The 16,799-nt window shown below is 48.6% G+C and overlaps 1 protein-coding gene across 5 annotated transcripts in view; it reads right to left on the bottom strand.

Annotated features, from left to right (window-relative positions):
* Positions 1-16,799, bottom strand: part of LOC119961798 (signal transducer and activator of transcription 1-alpha/beta-like) — a 74,161-nt gene that overhangs the window by 6,167 nt on the left and 51,195 nt on the right. For 2 of the 5 annotated variants that reach the window (XM_038789133.1, XM_038789134.1), the window contains one exon: positions 3,920-4,022. In XM_038789133.1, the coding sequence (XP_038645061.1) occupies positions 3,920-4,022 (103 nt within the window). Of the gene's footprint in view, positions 1-3,489; positions 3,744-3,919; positions 4,023-16,799 lie in introns of those variants that run through there. The other 3 variants (XM_038789135.1, XM_038789130.1, XM_038789132.1) reach the window with 3 other exon arrangements.

The raw sequence follows: 16,799 nt of genomic DNA, 5'->3' as shown, positions 1-16,799 counted from the left end.
GTGCTGCTGGCCTGCTTTAAAAGCCAGCGATTTAACTCAGAGCTCTGGATTTTGACCCAGAGACAGTGAAGGAATGGTGATGTAGTTTCAAATCAGGATGGTGCATGACTTGGAGGGGACTTGCAAGTGGTGGTATTCTCATGCATCTGCTGCCTTTGTCCTAGGTAGTAGAGCTCATGGGTCTGGAAGGTGCTGTTGAAGGAGCCTTGTCAAGTTGCTGCAGAGCATCTTATTGGTGGTACATACTGCTGCCATTGTGTATTGGTGGTGGAGGAGTGGATATTGAAGGTGGTGGGTAGGGCGCAATCACACAAGGTGCTTTGTCGAGCTGCTTGACTGGAGTTACACCCGACTTGCAGATGGTGGACAGGTTTTGGGGTGAAAATGAAATGAATTACTCACTACAGAATATTCAGCCTTTATGTATTTTTTCAGATGTGTGTGTTGCTGGTTAGACAGGCATTTTAGTGCTATTCCTAGTTGTCTTTGAGCAGGTGGTAGCAAGTGGTCAGCTGAGAAGGCTGGTTCAGGTTCTGGTCAATGATGAACCAAACCCTCCAGTATATTAATATTGGGGGGATTCAGCAAAGGTAATACCACAATGTCAGGGGGAGATGGTTAGATTATCTTTTGTTGAAGATGGTCAGTGCTTGCTTGGCCTTTTACCATTTTATCAGCCCAACCCTGAAAATTGAGACTTGGACTACTTCAATATAGTTACAAATGGCACTAAACATCGTGTAATCAGTGAGTTTACCCACTTCCAACTTTGTGATGGAGGTACGATCATGTTGAATCAGCTGAAGATAGTTGGGCCTAGGCTACTACCCTGAGGAACCCCAACAGCAATGTTCTGGAGCTGGGATGATTGAGCTCCAACAACTACTTTCCTATGTGCTAGGTATGACAAACCAGGAGAATTTTCTCCCCGATTACTAGTGCTTTCAGTATTTAGGGCACGTGACATAGCTGCCTTGATGTCAAGGGCAGTCACTCAGCACACCTCTGGAGTTCAAGCTCTTTTGTTAATGTTTGGACTAAGACTGTAATGTGGTCAGGAGCTGAATAGCCCTGGCAGAAATGGTCAGTGAACAGGTTATTGTTAGCACTGCAGCTGAGCCCTTCCATCATGGACACAGGTACAGTTTTGGTCTCCTCATTTAAAAATGAGGGATATACATACGTAAGAAGCAGCTCCAAGAACTTTTCTTGTTAATTCCTAGGATCAAAGGTTTGCCTTATGAAAGAACTGAGTGGGTTGAGCCTATACGCATTGCCATTTAGAAGAGTGAAATGTGATATTGAAACAGATTCTGAGGGGACAGTGAGTAGGCTGGGTTAACACCCATAACAGCACCTGTCATTGGTTCAGTGATCCAGCTCAAATGCTCCTTAAGCAGGGAACAGTCCAAGTGAAACTTCCCCTATCTGGATGTACAACCCTACCCCATAGGTGAGCCTCAGAGTTGAAATGTGTTTAGTTATCGTATAAAGGTGAACAATTAGACAACCTCCAAATTCCAGGTTGAGATAACAGTGGAATATATTTTGAAATGGAAACATTTTATAGCTGGACAGTCACTTTTCAAATTGCCGGCGTTGGACTGGGGTGAGCACAGTAAGAAGTCTTACAACAACCAGGTTAAAGTCCAACATGTTTGTTTCAAACACGAGCTTTCGGAGCACTGCTTCTTCCTCACTGCTCCTTCCTCATTCACCTGAGGAAGGAGCAGTGCACCGAAAGCTAGTGTTTGAAAGAAACATGTTAGACTTTAACCTGGTTGTTGCAAGACTTCTTACTTTTTAAAATTGGCAGTTTTATGGTTTCAACTTATAAATTTGTCTGTAATGCGTGTTTCCCCATAATATAAAAAAACAAATATGAAGTGGCTTTCAGCTCCCACCAGCAAAGAAGTTTTAGGTTTGGCAGACATGTTGCAGCCACAGGGGCATTTAATAGAATTATGTTCTATAAATTGCCATCAATAGCACTTTACGACCACCACATGACATTCTATAAGCAGACAGGCTAACGTTGATCCAGTCTACAGTAAACTGCAGTAAACCTCTAAATGCATCAAGCAGAGGACAATTGACGAATTGACGGTGATAACAGAACTGACGGTGATAACAGAACTGACCCATCTAGGCACACCCAACGTAGTTTCAAATGTAGGGCAGCACGGTAGCATTGTGGATAGCACAATTGCTTCACAGCTCCAGGGTCCCAGGTTCGATTCCGGCTTGTGTGCGCGCGTGGGTTTCCTCCGGGTGCTCCGGTTTTCTCCCACAGTTCAAAGATGTGCAGGTTAGGTGGATTGGCCATGTTAAATTGCCCTTAGTATTGGGGTGGAGATGTGATGTGGACCTTGGGTGGGGTGCTCTTTCCAAGGGCCAGTGCAGGCTTGATGGGCCGAATAGCTTCCTTCTGCACTGTAAATTCTATGTCTTAACCAATTAGGCACCTACCTGGTCAGCACCAGAATTCCCAAGTTCTAAAGGACATACCTGCCCACTAACTAATACTGGCCAGAATCTGGAAACCCTCACCTCTCCGGAACAGTGGCCACTGCTGGTACAGTGGTTAGAACAGGATATGAGGATAGAAAGCTCTGGAACCACGGTAGGTGGTGCAGGCTCACCCAGGCCAGTAAAGCAAACATCAGGGTGTCCCCACTCCCACAAGGAGGTATCAGGGTATGCCTGGCACCCCTCCCACTTCCCCACTGATTACAATACCAGCAGTGGCTGACTGAAGGCCCAAATGCCCTTAGTTGACCTCTGGGAAGGAAGGCCAACCTCAACCCTTCCTACTCCAAGTGCAATCAAGGCTGGTGGGTGGATTAAATTCCACACCAGATGTAATCAAAGAGTGCAGGATGGGGAGGGTGTAGCTCGTAGGAGTCAAAGCCAGCCTGCTCAGTGGCGAGAGGGGCAGCTTAAAATTCCCCCCACAATCTACACCAAGACAGGCCATTCAACTTATTTATGCTCTACGCAAACCTCTTCCGACTCTATTTCATCCATCCAACCCTATCAGCATTTCATTCCATTCCTTTTTCCTTCATATGCTTATCCAGCCTCAACTTGTCATAATGAGTTTCACACACTGTATGAACTTTCTCCTGAACTCCCTATTTGATTATCTTTATCTCTGTTTCGGTCTCCTATCTTGTCTGTTTTCATAATCTTAAAGGCCTGTCAATTAGCTCTCAAAGTTAACATTGTCTTGATAAGCATTAACATATGGGCAATTTGAATATCTCAGTCATAAACGTTAAAAGCTTAGAGATCACAACACTTCCATCGACTAATGTCAAATACTTTTAAAAATGGACATGTTTGACACAAGAAAAGAAATAACTTAAAGCGATTTAACTTGGCTTCAACGGAATTAAATTGCTTTAATGGGGGGGTGGGTGCAGTGGTTTTGATAGCTCAGATTTTGCACCAATAGCAAGTTGGCATAGAGGTACACCTCATTTAAATTCGACTTGAAGAGAAGGCAGGTTTGTGATAGTAAGCAGGAGAGATAGAAACAATGCTTAATATTCACACAACAGTTGAGGAGGGGGAATAATAATCTATTTGAAGAGAATTAATCTGATCCTTCAGAGTCACTTTAAATGCATAATTTCACTGGTGGGAAAAAGCAACTTGGAGGCTGGGATTTTTCCGGTCCTGCCTGCTTCAGGAACTTCCGGTCCTGCCACGTTTCCCTGCCAGGTCATGCCCTGCCAACGCTGGAAAATCCAAGCAAAAGTTTTTCTATTGATTTTTCATCCCATTGCTTAAATTTCTAACCTACGACATGCATTGTACTTTCAAAGTTAATTTTAATTTAACATGAAGCAATATACATCATCCAGGGTTTTGTACTGGGATGTTAAAATACTCACGATTCTAAAAGAAAACTTACCACTGTGTTAATTTCTGATGGACCTAGCTGCCGTTCCAATTCACCAAACTCTTCCACAGACATGGGGAGAAGATTTTCGGTTGACAGCAGTCTAGAGGGATGACTAAAAAACAATAGAGATAATTTATCAACAGTGCATCTTGAGAGACAAAGGAATAACTAAGTACGTTTTTGGCTGTTGCCTACTCCATCTTACATACAATAGGGTCACACAAAGTGATGAGATAAAGGACTATTAATCTTAGAGGGATTATAGGTCAGAAGAGCAGCAAAAACACCTATTTTTCAAAAATGTGCCTCTTTTACCACATCTGATCTGAAAGGTGACACTTTTTTTAATAAACAATTTTATTGCGGTAGTTTTTGGCTTTATAAACAGTTACAGGCATCATCAGAAAGGAAGCAAAAAAGGCAAAAATGTGCAAACATCCACGTACTTTCAATACTTCCACCGTAACATATTGCACAAGCCTGCTCCCCTCCCACCGGTACTACCCGCCATATTTTCCCTCCTACTCTACTCTTACCCCCCACCCCCCTGCTGACGCTCACTCTCCTGCAAAGAAGTCAATAAATGGTTGCCACCTCCGGGTGAGCCCCTGCACAGATCCCCTCAAGGCGAACTTAATTTTTTTCCATCCCCAGGAAACTCGACATGTCCGCAAGCCACCACTCAGTCTTCGAGGGCTTTGAGTCCCTCCACGCCAATAATATTCGTCGCCGGGCTATCAGGGAAGCAAAGGCCAAAACACGGCCTCTTTCTCCCCCTGGACGCCCGGGTCTTCCAAAACCCCAAAAATTGCCACCCCTTAACTCATCACCACCCTTGATTTTAGCACCTGGGACATGACCCCCGCAAATCCCTCCCAGTACCCCCTCAGCTCAGGGCATGCCCAAAACATGTGAACGTGGTTCGCTGGTCCTCCCGCGCACCTAGTGCATTTGTCCTCTATCCCGAAAAATTTGCTCATCCGAGCCACCGTCATATGGGCCCGGTGAACGACCTTAAATTGGATCAGCCCGAGCCTAGCACATGTCGTGGTCGAGTTTACCCTACTCAGGGCCTCTGCCCACAGCCCATCCTCCATTTCCCCGCCTATCTCCTCCTCCCATTTAAGTTTCAGTTCCTCTGTCTGGGACCCTTCCTCCCTCATGAGCACCTTATAAATACCCGAGACTCTACCCTCCCCTTCGTCCCTCCCAGAGACTATTCTGTCTAGGATCCCCATTGGCGGGAGGCGCGGGAAAGATGGGACCTGTCTACGAACAAAGTCCCGCAACTGTAGGTATCTAAAATCATTTCCCCATACCAACCCAAATTTCTCCTCCAAGCTCCTCAAACTCGCGAAGCTCCCTTCCAGGAACATATCACCCACCCTTCCCGCCCCTGCTCGCCGCCATACTCGGAACCCCCCATCCATTCTGCCGGGGGCAAACCGATGGTTGTCGCAGATTGGCACCCAGACAAACGCCCCCATCTCCCCCACATGCCTCCTCCACTGGCCCCATATCCGCAGGGTCGCCACCACTACCGGGCAGGTGGTGTACTTGGTCGGCGGCAGCGGTAGAGGAGCCGTGACCAGGGCTTCCAAACTGGAGCCCCTGCACGAAGCCGCCTCCACCCGCTCCCAAATAGACCCCGTACCCACCATCCACTTCCTTATCATAGCGATGTTGGCCGCCCAGTAATAATTGACCAGACTCGGCAAAGCCAGCCCTCCCTCGCTGCGGTTCCTCTCCAACATCGCCTTCTTCACCCGCGGAGACTTTCCTGCCCAGACAAAGCTCATGATCAGCCCGTTAACTCTTTTGAAGAAGGACTGTGGGATAAAGATCGGGAGGCACTGAAAAATAAACAAAAATCGAGGGAGGATTGTCATCTTTACAGTCTGCACCCTCCCTGACAGCGGGAGTGCATCCCATCTCCGAAACTCTCCCTTCATTTGCTCCACCACCCTGGCCAAATTTAACTTATGCAGCCTGCCCCAGTCTCGTGCCACCTGGATTCCCAAATACCGGAAATTTTCCTCAACTAGCCTAAACGGTAGCCCACTCGATCTGTTCTCCTGGCCCCTTGCTTGGACCACAAACATTTCACTCTTGACCGTATTTAATTTGTATCCTGAGAACTGGCCGAACTCCCTCAGCATTCCCAGTATAGTTCCCATCCCGGCCACTGGGTCCGACACGTACAGGAGCAGGTCGTCTGCATAAAGAGAAACCCTGTGTTCAACCCCTCCCCTCACCATCCCCTTCCAACCCTCTGCGGCTGTCAGCGCAATCGCCAGCGGCTCTATGGCCAGCGCAAACAGCAGCGGGGAGAGCGGGCAGCCCTGCCTGGTCCCTCGGTACAACCTAAAGTACGCCGACACTTCTCTGTTGGTCCCGACGCTGGCCCTCGGGGCCTGATATAATAATTTGATCCAATCCACCAATCCCTCCCCGAACCCAAACCGTCCGAGCACCCCCCATAGATAGTCCCACTCCACCCGGTCAAAGGCCTTCTCGGCGTCCATTGCCACCACTACCTCCACCTCTCTACCCGCCGGGGGCATCATTATCACATTGAGCAATCTCCTCAGATTGGCCGCCAGCTGCCTACCTTTTACGAACCCCGTTTGATCCTCCCCAATCACCTCCGGTACACAGTCCTCCATTATACCCGCCAGTACCTTTGCCAGGAGCTTGGCGTCTACATTAATCAGGGAGATTGGCCTGTAGGACCCACACACCTCCGGGTCTTTACCCCGCTTCAATATCAGAGATATGGTGGCTTGTGACATTGTCGGCGGCAGGGTCCCTCTGTCCCGTGCCTCATTGAAAACCCTCGCCAAGACCGAGCCCACCAGCTCAGAGAACTTCCTATAGAACTCTACTGGGTATCCATCCGGCCCCGGGGACTTCCCCGACTGCATGGCCTTTAGGCCCCCCCAATACCTCCTCTACTCTAATCGGGGCCCCCAGCTCTTCCACTCGCACCCCCCCCCCCCAACTGTTGGGAATGTTAACCCGTCCAGAAACCTTTTCATCCCCTCCGGTTCTTCCGGCGGCTCCGAAGTATACAGCTTACGATAGAAGTCCCGGAATACCCTATTCAATTCTGCCGGATCCTCCACTTTGCGCCCCCCCTCGTCCCTCACTCTACCTATTTCCCTGGCCGCCTCCCTCCTCCTGAGTTGCTGCGCTAACAGTCTGCTAGCCTTTTCCCCATACTCGTACACCACTCCCCTCGCCTTCCCAAGCTGTTCCACGGCCCTGCTCATGGATAGTGCCCCCAGTTCCGCCTGTAGCCTCTGCCTCTCCCCGAGTAAAACCTCCCCCGGGGACTCCGCGTGCTCTTCATCTATCCGACCCATTTCCCTGACCAATCTATCCATCTCTGCCCGGTCTGCCTTGGCTCTGTGGGCCCCAATTGAAATCAGCTCCCCCCGCACTACTGCCTTTAGCGCCTCCCACACGGTCGCCGCTGAGACCTCCCCAGTGTCATTCACCTGCAGGTAATTTTTTATACATTTCCGAAGCCTCTCGCAGATCCCCTCCTCCGACAGCAGTCCCATATCTAGCCTCCATTGCGGGTGTTGATAGCTTGCCCCCCGAACTGCAGGTCCACCCAATGCGGGGCATGGTCTGAAATGGTAATTGCTGAGTATTCCGTGTTCTTTACCTCCCCCATACAGTCCCTGCTTAGTACAAAGAAATCTATCCTGGAATATACTTTATGGACGTGCGAGTAAAACGAGTAGCCCCTTCCTGTTGGCTGCCCCTCTCTCCAGGGGTCCACTGCCCCCATTTGCTCCATAAACCCTTTCAGCTCCCTTGCCATTGCTGAGAGTCTACCCGTTCTGGGACACGACCGATCCAAAGTCGGGTCAAGGACCATGTTAAAGTCCCCTCCCATTATTAGCCTGCGAGAATCCAAGTCCGGGATCTTCCCCAGCACTCTTAATGAAGTCCACGTCATCCCAGTTCGGGGCATATATATTCACCAGTACCACTCTTCTCCCCTCCAGTCTGCCCCATACCATCAGGTATCTGCCGCCCCTGTCTGCGGATATGCCCTCTGCCTCAAATTGCACGCGCCTGTTGATCATGATTGCCACCCCTCTGGACTTCGAGTCCAAGTCCGAGTGGAAGACCTGGCCCTTCCTTAGCCTGGTCTGGTCTGACACTTTCAGATGTGTCTCCTGCAACATAATTACGTCCGCCCTCAGGGCCCGCAAGTGCGCGAACACCCGCGCCCTCTTAACCGGCCCATTCAGTCCCTTGACGTTCCAGGTGATCAGCCTGGTCGGGGGGCACATCCCACACCCCCCACCCCGCCGGTCAGCCATAGCCTTTCTCGGGCTGGCCCCTGACCCGTGCGTTGCGCCATTCCTGGCCCGCCCTTTGGCTGCCTCCACCCTCGACCTCCTTTCCAGTGCCTATTTCAAGTCCCTCTCCCGTCAGCAGAACAACCCCCCCCCCCCCCTCCCCTAACCTCATCCCCCGATACCCCCACCCCTGCCATCTACTGGCTGTAACTTCCCCCCCCCCCCATCTGACTTCCTTGACTAGCCAATCTGCTAGCCCGGTGACTCAACACTCCGGCGCCTTCCTGTCCCATTCCCCTTGTTTCCCCGTCCTCCTCCCCACCCACTGGGGCAAGCTGGCTCCAGTGTCTTCCGCGAGCTGCACAAAAAGCCCAAACAGGAAAAAAAAAAGAAAAAACCACAGAAAAAAGAGAAAAAGCACATAAATGTCCATGAACAAAGGAAAGAGTCTCAAATGTTCCGCTTGGCCCCTTTGGCCCAGCAAACCGTTGAGCAGCAGTCCAGGCACATTCGGCGTTCCTTCCCACAAAACTCCTCAGGCCCTAACTCGCGTCCTTGGGGCCTCCTTTCGGGACCAGCCCCAGGTCCCTCACAAAATCCATCGCTTCTTCGGGCTCGGAGAAGTAGTGGTGTTGACCCTGGTGCGTGACCCATAGCCGAGCTGGGAACAGCAGACCAAACATCACGTGCTTCTTGAACAGCACCTCCTTGACATTCTTAAAGGCTGCTCGCCGCCGAGCCACCTCCTGGCTTAGGTCTTGATAAATGCGGAGAACACTGTTGTTCCACGTGCTGCTCCTGGCGCTCTTTGCCCACTGCAGCACCCGCTCCTTGTCCACGAACCTGTGGAACCTAATCACCATCGGGCGGGGGGGGGGGGGTCCGCCCGGCCGCCCCTGCCTTGCCTGCACTCTGTGTGCCCCCTCCAGCTCCAGCGGTCGCGGAAAGGCTTCGGCCCCCATCAGCTGCTTCAGCAGGTCTGCTACAAACGCTGCAGCATCAGCTCACTCTGCCCCCTCCGGGAGGCCGACCATCCTCAGATTGTTCCTGCGGACTCTATTCTCCAGCTCCTCCACTCTGTCCAGCAGTCTTCTCTGCCGCTCTTTCAGGCCGTCCACTTCTAGCGCTGCAACCGTTTGCGCATCCGCCTGCTCTTCCACCGCCTCTCCCAGCTCCTTAACTTTAACGTCCTGGGCGTCCAGCCTCTGGTTCAGCTGATCCACCGCTTTCTGGATTGGGTCCAAGCTGTCCCGCTTCAAAACTGGACTTCATTACCTGGAGCATGTTATCCAGCGCCAGCTGGATTGCTGAGTCCGGTGTCCGTGTGTCTGCCATCTTAGGTCCCAGGTAATTTTCTTCAGGTCCTTGTCTCTGTCCCTTTTTCTCCTCCTTCTTCTGCCTTCTGGAATCCCGCTGTTCCATGTGCCGCAGCCCGCTCCTCAGCGCCTTCGCTGCCGCTTTCCTTCGCCCAGCTCCTTAAATTTTACCTCCTGGGCATCTGAAGTGGGTCCAAGCTGTCCCTCCTCAGCAACTCCAAACTTTTTTTTCCCTTTGTCCTGGAGGAAGGAAGGTCCGTGGGTCCGCCATCTTACCCTTCAGGTCAGCTTCCTCCTTGCCTCCGTCTCTCTCTCTTTCTTCCTCACCTGCTGGCCTCCCACACTTCCATCTGCTGCAGCCCGCTCTCCTCTTCTTTCACAGCAGCCTTTCTGCTGCCCCCGTGGTCCCGCTATCGCGGGGAATCAGCTGTTCAGCCCCGCCGGAGTGAGAGCCCACCGAATGTGCGGCTCACTCGGACATCGCCGCCACCAGAAGTCCGAAAGGTGACACTTCTGACAGTACAATATGCACTCGATACTTAATTACAATACCAGCCTAAATTATATGCTCAAATTCCTAGAGTTGAGCATGAACCTACATCTGACTGAATTATCGGTGTACTACAACAGAGCTCCAGCTAAAAAGTACAGAAATACATTGAAGCTCACAAGTTCTATTCTCCAGTGTGGTTTATCTATTGCTGCTGTAAATTTCACACTGAGTCAACTTTGACTGTTAGGCAAATGGGAAAACTGGATTCTTACATTACACTGCAGGAGCTGACATATCGTAAATGACTACAAGAGAGAAGGCCATTGGCCCGTCATGTCTGTGCCGGCTGTCTGCAATAACAATTCACCTAGTCCCACACCCTGTCTTATCCCCATCGCCCTGCAAGCTTTCTCTTTTCAAATATAGTTATTCAACTCTTTCTTGAAGGCCTTGATCAAATCTGCCTCACACACCGTGCACTTCAGATCCTAGCCATTTGCTGTGCAAGCTCTTCCTCATGTCACTGTTACGGATTTTGCCAATCACTTTAATTAGTGTCCACTGGTTCTCGATCCTCCTCTCCAGTCTACTCTGTTCAGAACCCTCATGATTTTGAGCACCTCTAAATCTGCTCTTCTCCAAGAAAACAGGCCCAACCCTCCCAATTTATCTATGCAAAAGTTCCTCATCACTGGAACCATTTAATGCCTTCACATTCTTCCTAAAATGTCATGCACAGAACAAGAAGCAATACTCCAGTTGAGTTTGAATCAGTGTTTTATAAAGCTTTATCACAACTTCACTTGCTTTTGTACACTGTACCAATACTGGGTATTGTGTAATAAGAAAGGAATACATCTGCAATCTGAGATCAGGTTCCTGAATCTAAATAAAAGGAAACTATGATGATTTATGAGGCCCAAGTTGAGTATGATGGATTGGGGATGTCAGTGAACAGGCAATGTAACTTCTGCAGACTACCATACCTACCCAGGCCGGATTCCTGAGCCCCAGTCTCGCCCAACCTGCCTCATTCAGACTGGGTGAGACAGGATCAGCGAAGTTGATCCCCAGCAGGATAGTCATGGAGTAACTGGGGTGCAGAGAGGCGTCACTCCCCCATTTCCCTTTTAATGGCAGTAGCTGCTGTAAAGTAGAGGAAAATTTACAGGGAGCAGTTAAGAAGGTTTAAGGAGGGGAGAGGGAGAAAGGTGTCTGTGCAAGGCTGGATTTGGATTTTTCAAATAGTTACTAAGTTTTTTTTTCCACTTTCACCTCTTGAGTAACTAACTATCAGAACCATCTGGTGTTAGCAGTAGTGGCACACTGCTGGCTCACAAGTGGGAAATTGCGTGGCAGATGCAATACAAATGGAATCCACTTGGCAGCAAAAGCAAAGGCAGATTATCTGAATGGCAATAAGATTGAGAGGGGGGAAATGCAACGAGACCTAGGTGTCCTCGAGCAAGCAGGTGCAGCAGGCAGTAAAGGTGGCAAATGGTACATTGGTATTTATAGCAGGAGGATTAGAGTACAGGAGCAGGTATATATTGCTGCAATTATATAGGGCCTTGATGAGACCACACCTGGAATAGAGTGCGCAACTTTGGTCTTCTTATCGGAGGAAGGATGTTCTTGCTCTACAGGGAATGTAGTAAAGGTTTGCCAGACTGATTCCAGGATGGTGGGACTGACGTACAAGAGATCGAGTCGGTTAGGATTACATTAGCTGGAGTTTAGAAGAATTAAGGATCTCAGAAACCTAGAAAATTCTAACAGGACTAGACATGGTGGATGCAGGATGGATGTTCCCAATGGCAGGGAGGATATTGCACTTTGTCCCCGTATATGCGTGAGTTTCTGCCGGGTGCTCCGGTTTCCTCCCATTGTACAAAGAAGTGCAGGTTAAGTGGATTGGCCATGCTAAATTGCCCTTAGTGTCCAAAGCGTTGGCTGGTGTTACCGAGTTACAGGGATAGGGTGGAGGCTTGGGTAGGGTGCTCTTTCCAAGGGCCAGTGCAGACTTGATGGGCTCCTGCAATGACATTTCTATGCTATAGGGTAAACTATTTAGGACTGAGAAGGAAAGTTTCTTCATGTAGAATGTTGTGAGCCTGTGGAATTGTGGAATTCAATACCACAGAAAGCAATTGAGGCCAAAACAATGTATATTTTGAAGAAGTTAGATATAGCTCTTGGGGTTAAGGGGCGCAAAGGACATGGGGGGGGGGGGGGGGGGGGGGGGGGGGGGAGAGAGAAAGAGAGAATGGGAGCAGGTTACTGAGTTGGATGATTATCCATGATCATAATGAATGGCGGAGCTGGCTCCGAGTGCCAAATTGGCCGACTCATGCTATTTTCTATGTACGAGTCTGAATGGTCAGCATATCAAAGAGTGACTTGCTACAACAACAAGAAAGAAAAACCCCCTCCTGAAGTAAACTATTTTCGGAAGAATACAGAAGTATCTATTTATGAATGTATCATCTCATCTCTTCCTGGTTATAGTCATTCAAATCTACCACCTTCTTGCCAGCACTGAATCCAATGTTCATGGAAGCAGAATTCTTGCCACATTGCACAACACACCTCAACCCCAGCCTGTTCTCAGTTCAACCCCAGGCCTTTAGGGCTACAAGATTTTGAAAATCAGTAAACGAGCGGCAAAATGTCAATGTGCTAAAACATTGGATCACCAGCTATTGACTTTTAATTCAATGAATTTAAAACATGGAATATTGGAACATTGAAATATGGTATAAACCAACACAGTATTTTTTTCTTTTCTAATGCTCTAGGTACTTTGGCAAATTAGTGAGCAGGTAGGTTACTTAAATACCAAGCTGCCTTTTTAATGGAATCATTTGATCCGCTGTACAAGGTATGCTACAATATCTAACCCCGTTATTCTCTGCTACAAGACCACCTAACTTCTACTTTGATAAACTTGCCCAACTCTATCCCTGCATCAGTTCATCCGTCGCTCACTAATCAACTCTAGCTTGGACTATTCCAATGCACTCCTGGCTTGTTTTCCATATTCTACCCTCTGTAAACTGAAGGCCATTCAAAACTGCTGCATGTCCTAACTTGCACGAAAGTAGCGTTCACCGACCTACATAATCTTCTGGTCAACAAGATTTTGATTTTGAAATCCCTCCAAGGACTCGCCCCTTATCTCTAAGCTCTTCCAGTGCGACAACTGTCAAAAGACATCTGCGCTCTTTATTTCTGGCCTCAGCATCCGTGTTTTCAATCGTTCTACCACTTGTGGTCATCGTCATGCCTTTAGATGCCTGGATCCCAAGCTCTGGAATTCACTCAAACCTCTTGGCCTTTGGGGCAGCAGGGTAGCATGGTGGTTAGCATCAATGCTTCACAGCTCCAGGGTCCCAGGTTCGGTTCCCGGCTGGGTCACTGTCTGTGTGGAGTCTGCACGTCCTCCCCGTGTGTGCGTGGGTTTCCTCCGGGTGCTCCGGTTTCCTCCCACAGTCCAAAGATGTGCGGGTTAGGTGGATTGGCCATGCTAAATTGCCCGTAGTGTCCTAAAAAGTAAGGTTAAGGGGGAGTTGTTGGGTTACGGGTATAGGGTGGATACGTGAGTTTGAGTAGGGTGATCATTGCTCGGCACAACATCGAGGGCCGAAGGGCCTGTTCTGTGCTGTACTGTTCTAATTCTAATTCTAATTTATCTCACTTTAAAATTCCTATTTTAAGACTCTTAAAAATATGTCTATTGTCGTTTCGTTTTATAGTTTGGTAAAGCACCTTGGAACATTGTGTTGAAATGTTTCATATTAGTCATGGATATCTAAACAATTATCAATCTTAAAAACCTCAAATTCAAATCCATGGAGGAAAAATGTCAATCCTTTATACTAAAATATACTATTGCCATAACCTTAATGTTTCAACCAAATATACAGGAAGATAAACCTTGCAACTGACATTTTGCTAATCAGAACTTATCCAGCTCCTCCAAACCCATTTTTGTTTTCTAACTCTTCCCCCCTTTCTCTTTCCCTCTCCCTCCCCCCCCCCCCCCCCCCCCCACCAATTACCACCCTATCACAGACCTTCCCCTTTGTTCTCATCTGTCCTAGTCTCTAAATATAGCCTCCAGTTCGGACGAAAGGTCATCAACTTGAAAACAGCATTTGTAATATTTTCTGGTTTCCTTTCACTAATTTCGCACATACTGGCAAGAGAGTAAAATGGCAAAAGCTTATGCACTATTTTTAGTAGATGTATTGAAGATATTCTGCACTGACAGTGACTCATTGGAAGTAAATTACCATTAGTTCAATGTGCTTTAAAATATTTAACTATTGACTATATCCTCCCACAATCCAAAGATGTGCAGGATAGATGATAAATGGGCCTTGCTAAATTGCCCCTTAGTGTCCAAAAGGTTTGGCTGGGTTATGGGAATAGGCTGGAGGTGTAGGCTTGGGTGGGGTGCGCTTTCCAGGGGCCAGTGCAGATTGGATGGACCGAATGGCCTCCTTTTGCAATGTAAATTCTACATTCTACGTGTCCAGGGCTATATTCTTGCCGATACCATGGGAGGAATACATTTTTACTCACTGAAAAAACTAATTTAACGGCTTGTGGTCGGTACACATGGTGAATGAACTATCATTGGAGACACTGATGGAATCTTTTCATTGCGAAAACAATAGCTAGACCTTCGTTGTCCAACTGTGAATACCCCTTTTCAGCCTCAGCATTCTAGATGAAAAACCTGTGAGTTTTTCCAGACAGGCCCTCCATTACACATCATAGGGGGAGTATCACACAACAGAATAAATTCCCTGTGTGGATCAAAATGGACTAGCACATTTTATTGCAGCAGCACATACACAGTTGAAAGTGTTCTTCTGTGCCCGAGATCAGTGTTTTTCAAACTTTTTTTTCCAGGGATCCATTTTCACCAACCGGCCTGTGACCCATGCCGGCCGACCGTCACGACCCAAGCCAGCCAAACTTCGTGACCCACCATTTTTGCTTACCTTTAATGCGACAGGTGAGCCTGCTTGATCCTCAGATCTCAAACTTACTTTGTCATGCAAAGTTTCATTTCTGTATGGATTGTTCTGGAGCTCACACCACCACTGCTTTGTCCTGCTGTGGAGTCTCCTGAGTTACTCTCTCCAGCAGGTTTACTTATAGAACAGTACAGCACAGAACAGGCCCTTCGGCCCTCGATGTTGTGCCGAGCAATGATCACCCTACTTAAACCCACGTAACCCGTATACCCGTAACCCAACAATCCCCCCCCATTAACCTTACACTACGGGCAATTTAGCATGGCCAATCCACCTAACCCGCACATCTTTGGACTGTGGGAGGAAACCGGAGCACCCGGAGGAAACCCACGCACACACGGGGAGGACGTGCAGACTCCACACAGACAGTGAACCAGCCGGGAATCGAACCTGGGACCCTGGAGCTGTGAAGCATTGATGCTAACCACCATGCTACCGTGAGGCCCCTGTTGTCCATCGTTTTTTGGAAGATCACTTGACTGGAGGATACGCCAACAACCAAACAATTATACACTGATCAACCCTACATGCATGTTGATGGTCATGTACTGATTTTTCTCTTTCTCAAGAATTGTCGACATGCCTGGCTCATGTGTTGAATACCCTTGCCTCCTGCAAGAGTCAGTAACGCATCTTCTACCATCGGCAACAGGTCAGCATTCAGCTTGGAAACCTGATTAACGGCAAGTTTGTAATTCTAACTTATGTGGACAGTACCATCACTTTTAAGAACAGAACCAATTAGAGCTGCCCAGAGTCAAAACCGAAGGGACGCCATGGTTCTTAGCCTTTGCGGCCACTCCAACTCCTCCACTTTGCCTTTCATGGCGTGAAGGAAAAGAAAAACTCACCTCAGGATATTTCTGAATGATATCCTGTGTCACTTTGTGTTCTTTATTTCAACGCAGTTCAACTGAATATTCCGGAGCCAGTCGTCATGCCCTTTTACCACCAAGAGCTGTGCTCTTCTTGGCTGTTGTATGCCATGTCTACTTCCAACACTCCCAAGCAATGGTATAGTCTCACCAGTGTGCATCTGAAGGTTGATTCCTGCTGGTGCCTGCTTGGAGCCTCAAATCTTCCTGAAGGTCTACTCATTGATTATCAATGCAGAGGCTCCGGTGTCCACCTCCATTGTGATTTTGTGTCCATGGACTTCCACTGTAGCAGAACGCCCTTACTCATTGAACATGTTATAGAGCTCCTCTGCCTGGTCAAAGCTTTCAAAGTGATGCACCGTCGACTGGGGCCTCCTTGCATTTGAAGTTCTCTGCTTAGCCTTTGACTTTCTCTTCACACCAGCCACTTTGTTAAATGCTGCTTCTTGTTGCACTGGTGACAAACAGCATCCATAAACGTACAATAATTCGCAGAGTGACCTTCCACATAAAACACTCCATTGTCTTTACCTTTTTACTTGCAGCTTATTTTGCTACTTGATTTGCTACAGCAGAGCAGAGCTTCTGGTTGGCTGTTCCGGGGAGATTTGAATACGTGCAGTGCGGTCAGCGTTAAGTTGAAGGTGCACCTGCATCAGTGACCCAAGGAGTTCGACGGAAGTCAAGCATTCAGCAGGGGGCAGCAGAGCAGAGCTTCTGGTTGGCTGTTCCGGGGAGATTTGAATACGTGCAGTGCGGTCAGCGTAAGTTGAAGGTGCACCTGCATCAGTGACCCAAGGAGTTCGACGGAAGTCAAGCATTCAGCAGGGGGCAG

The sequence above is a fragment of the Scyliorhinus canicula genome, chromosome 2 (genome assembly GCF_902713615.1).
Source record: "Scyliorhinus canicula chromosome 2, sScyCan1.1, whole genome shotgun sequence".
NCBI classification, from domain to species: Eukaryota; Metazoa; Chordata; class Chondrichthyes; order Carcharhiniformes; family Scyliorhinidae; genus Scyliorhinus; species Scyliorhinus canicula.
Note: the sequence above shows the minus strand (reverse complement) of the source record. Positions and strands in the feature narration are given on the sequence as shown.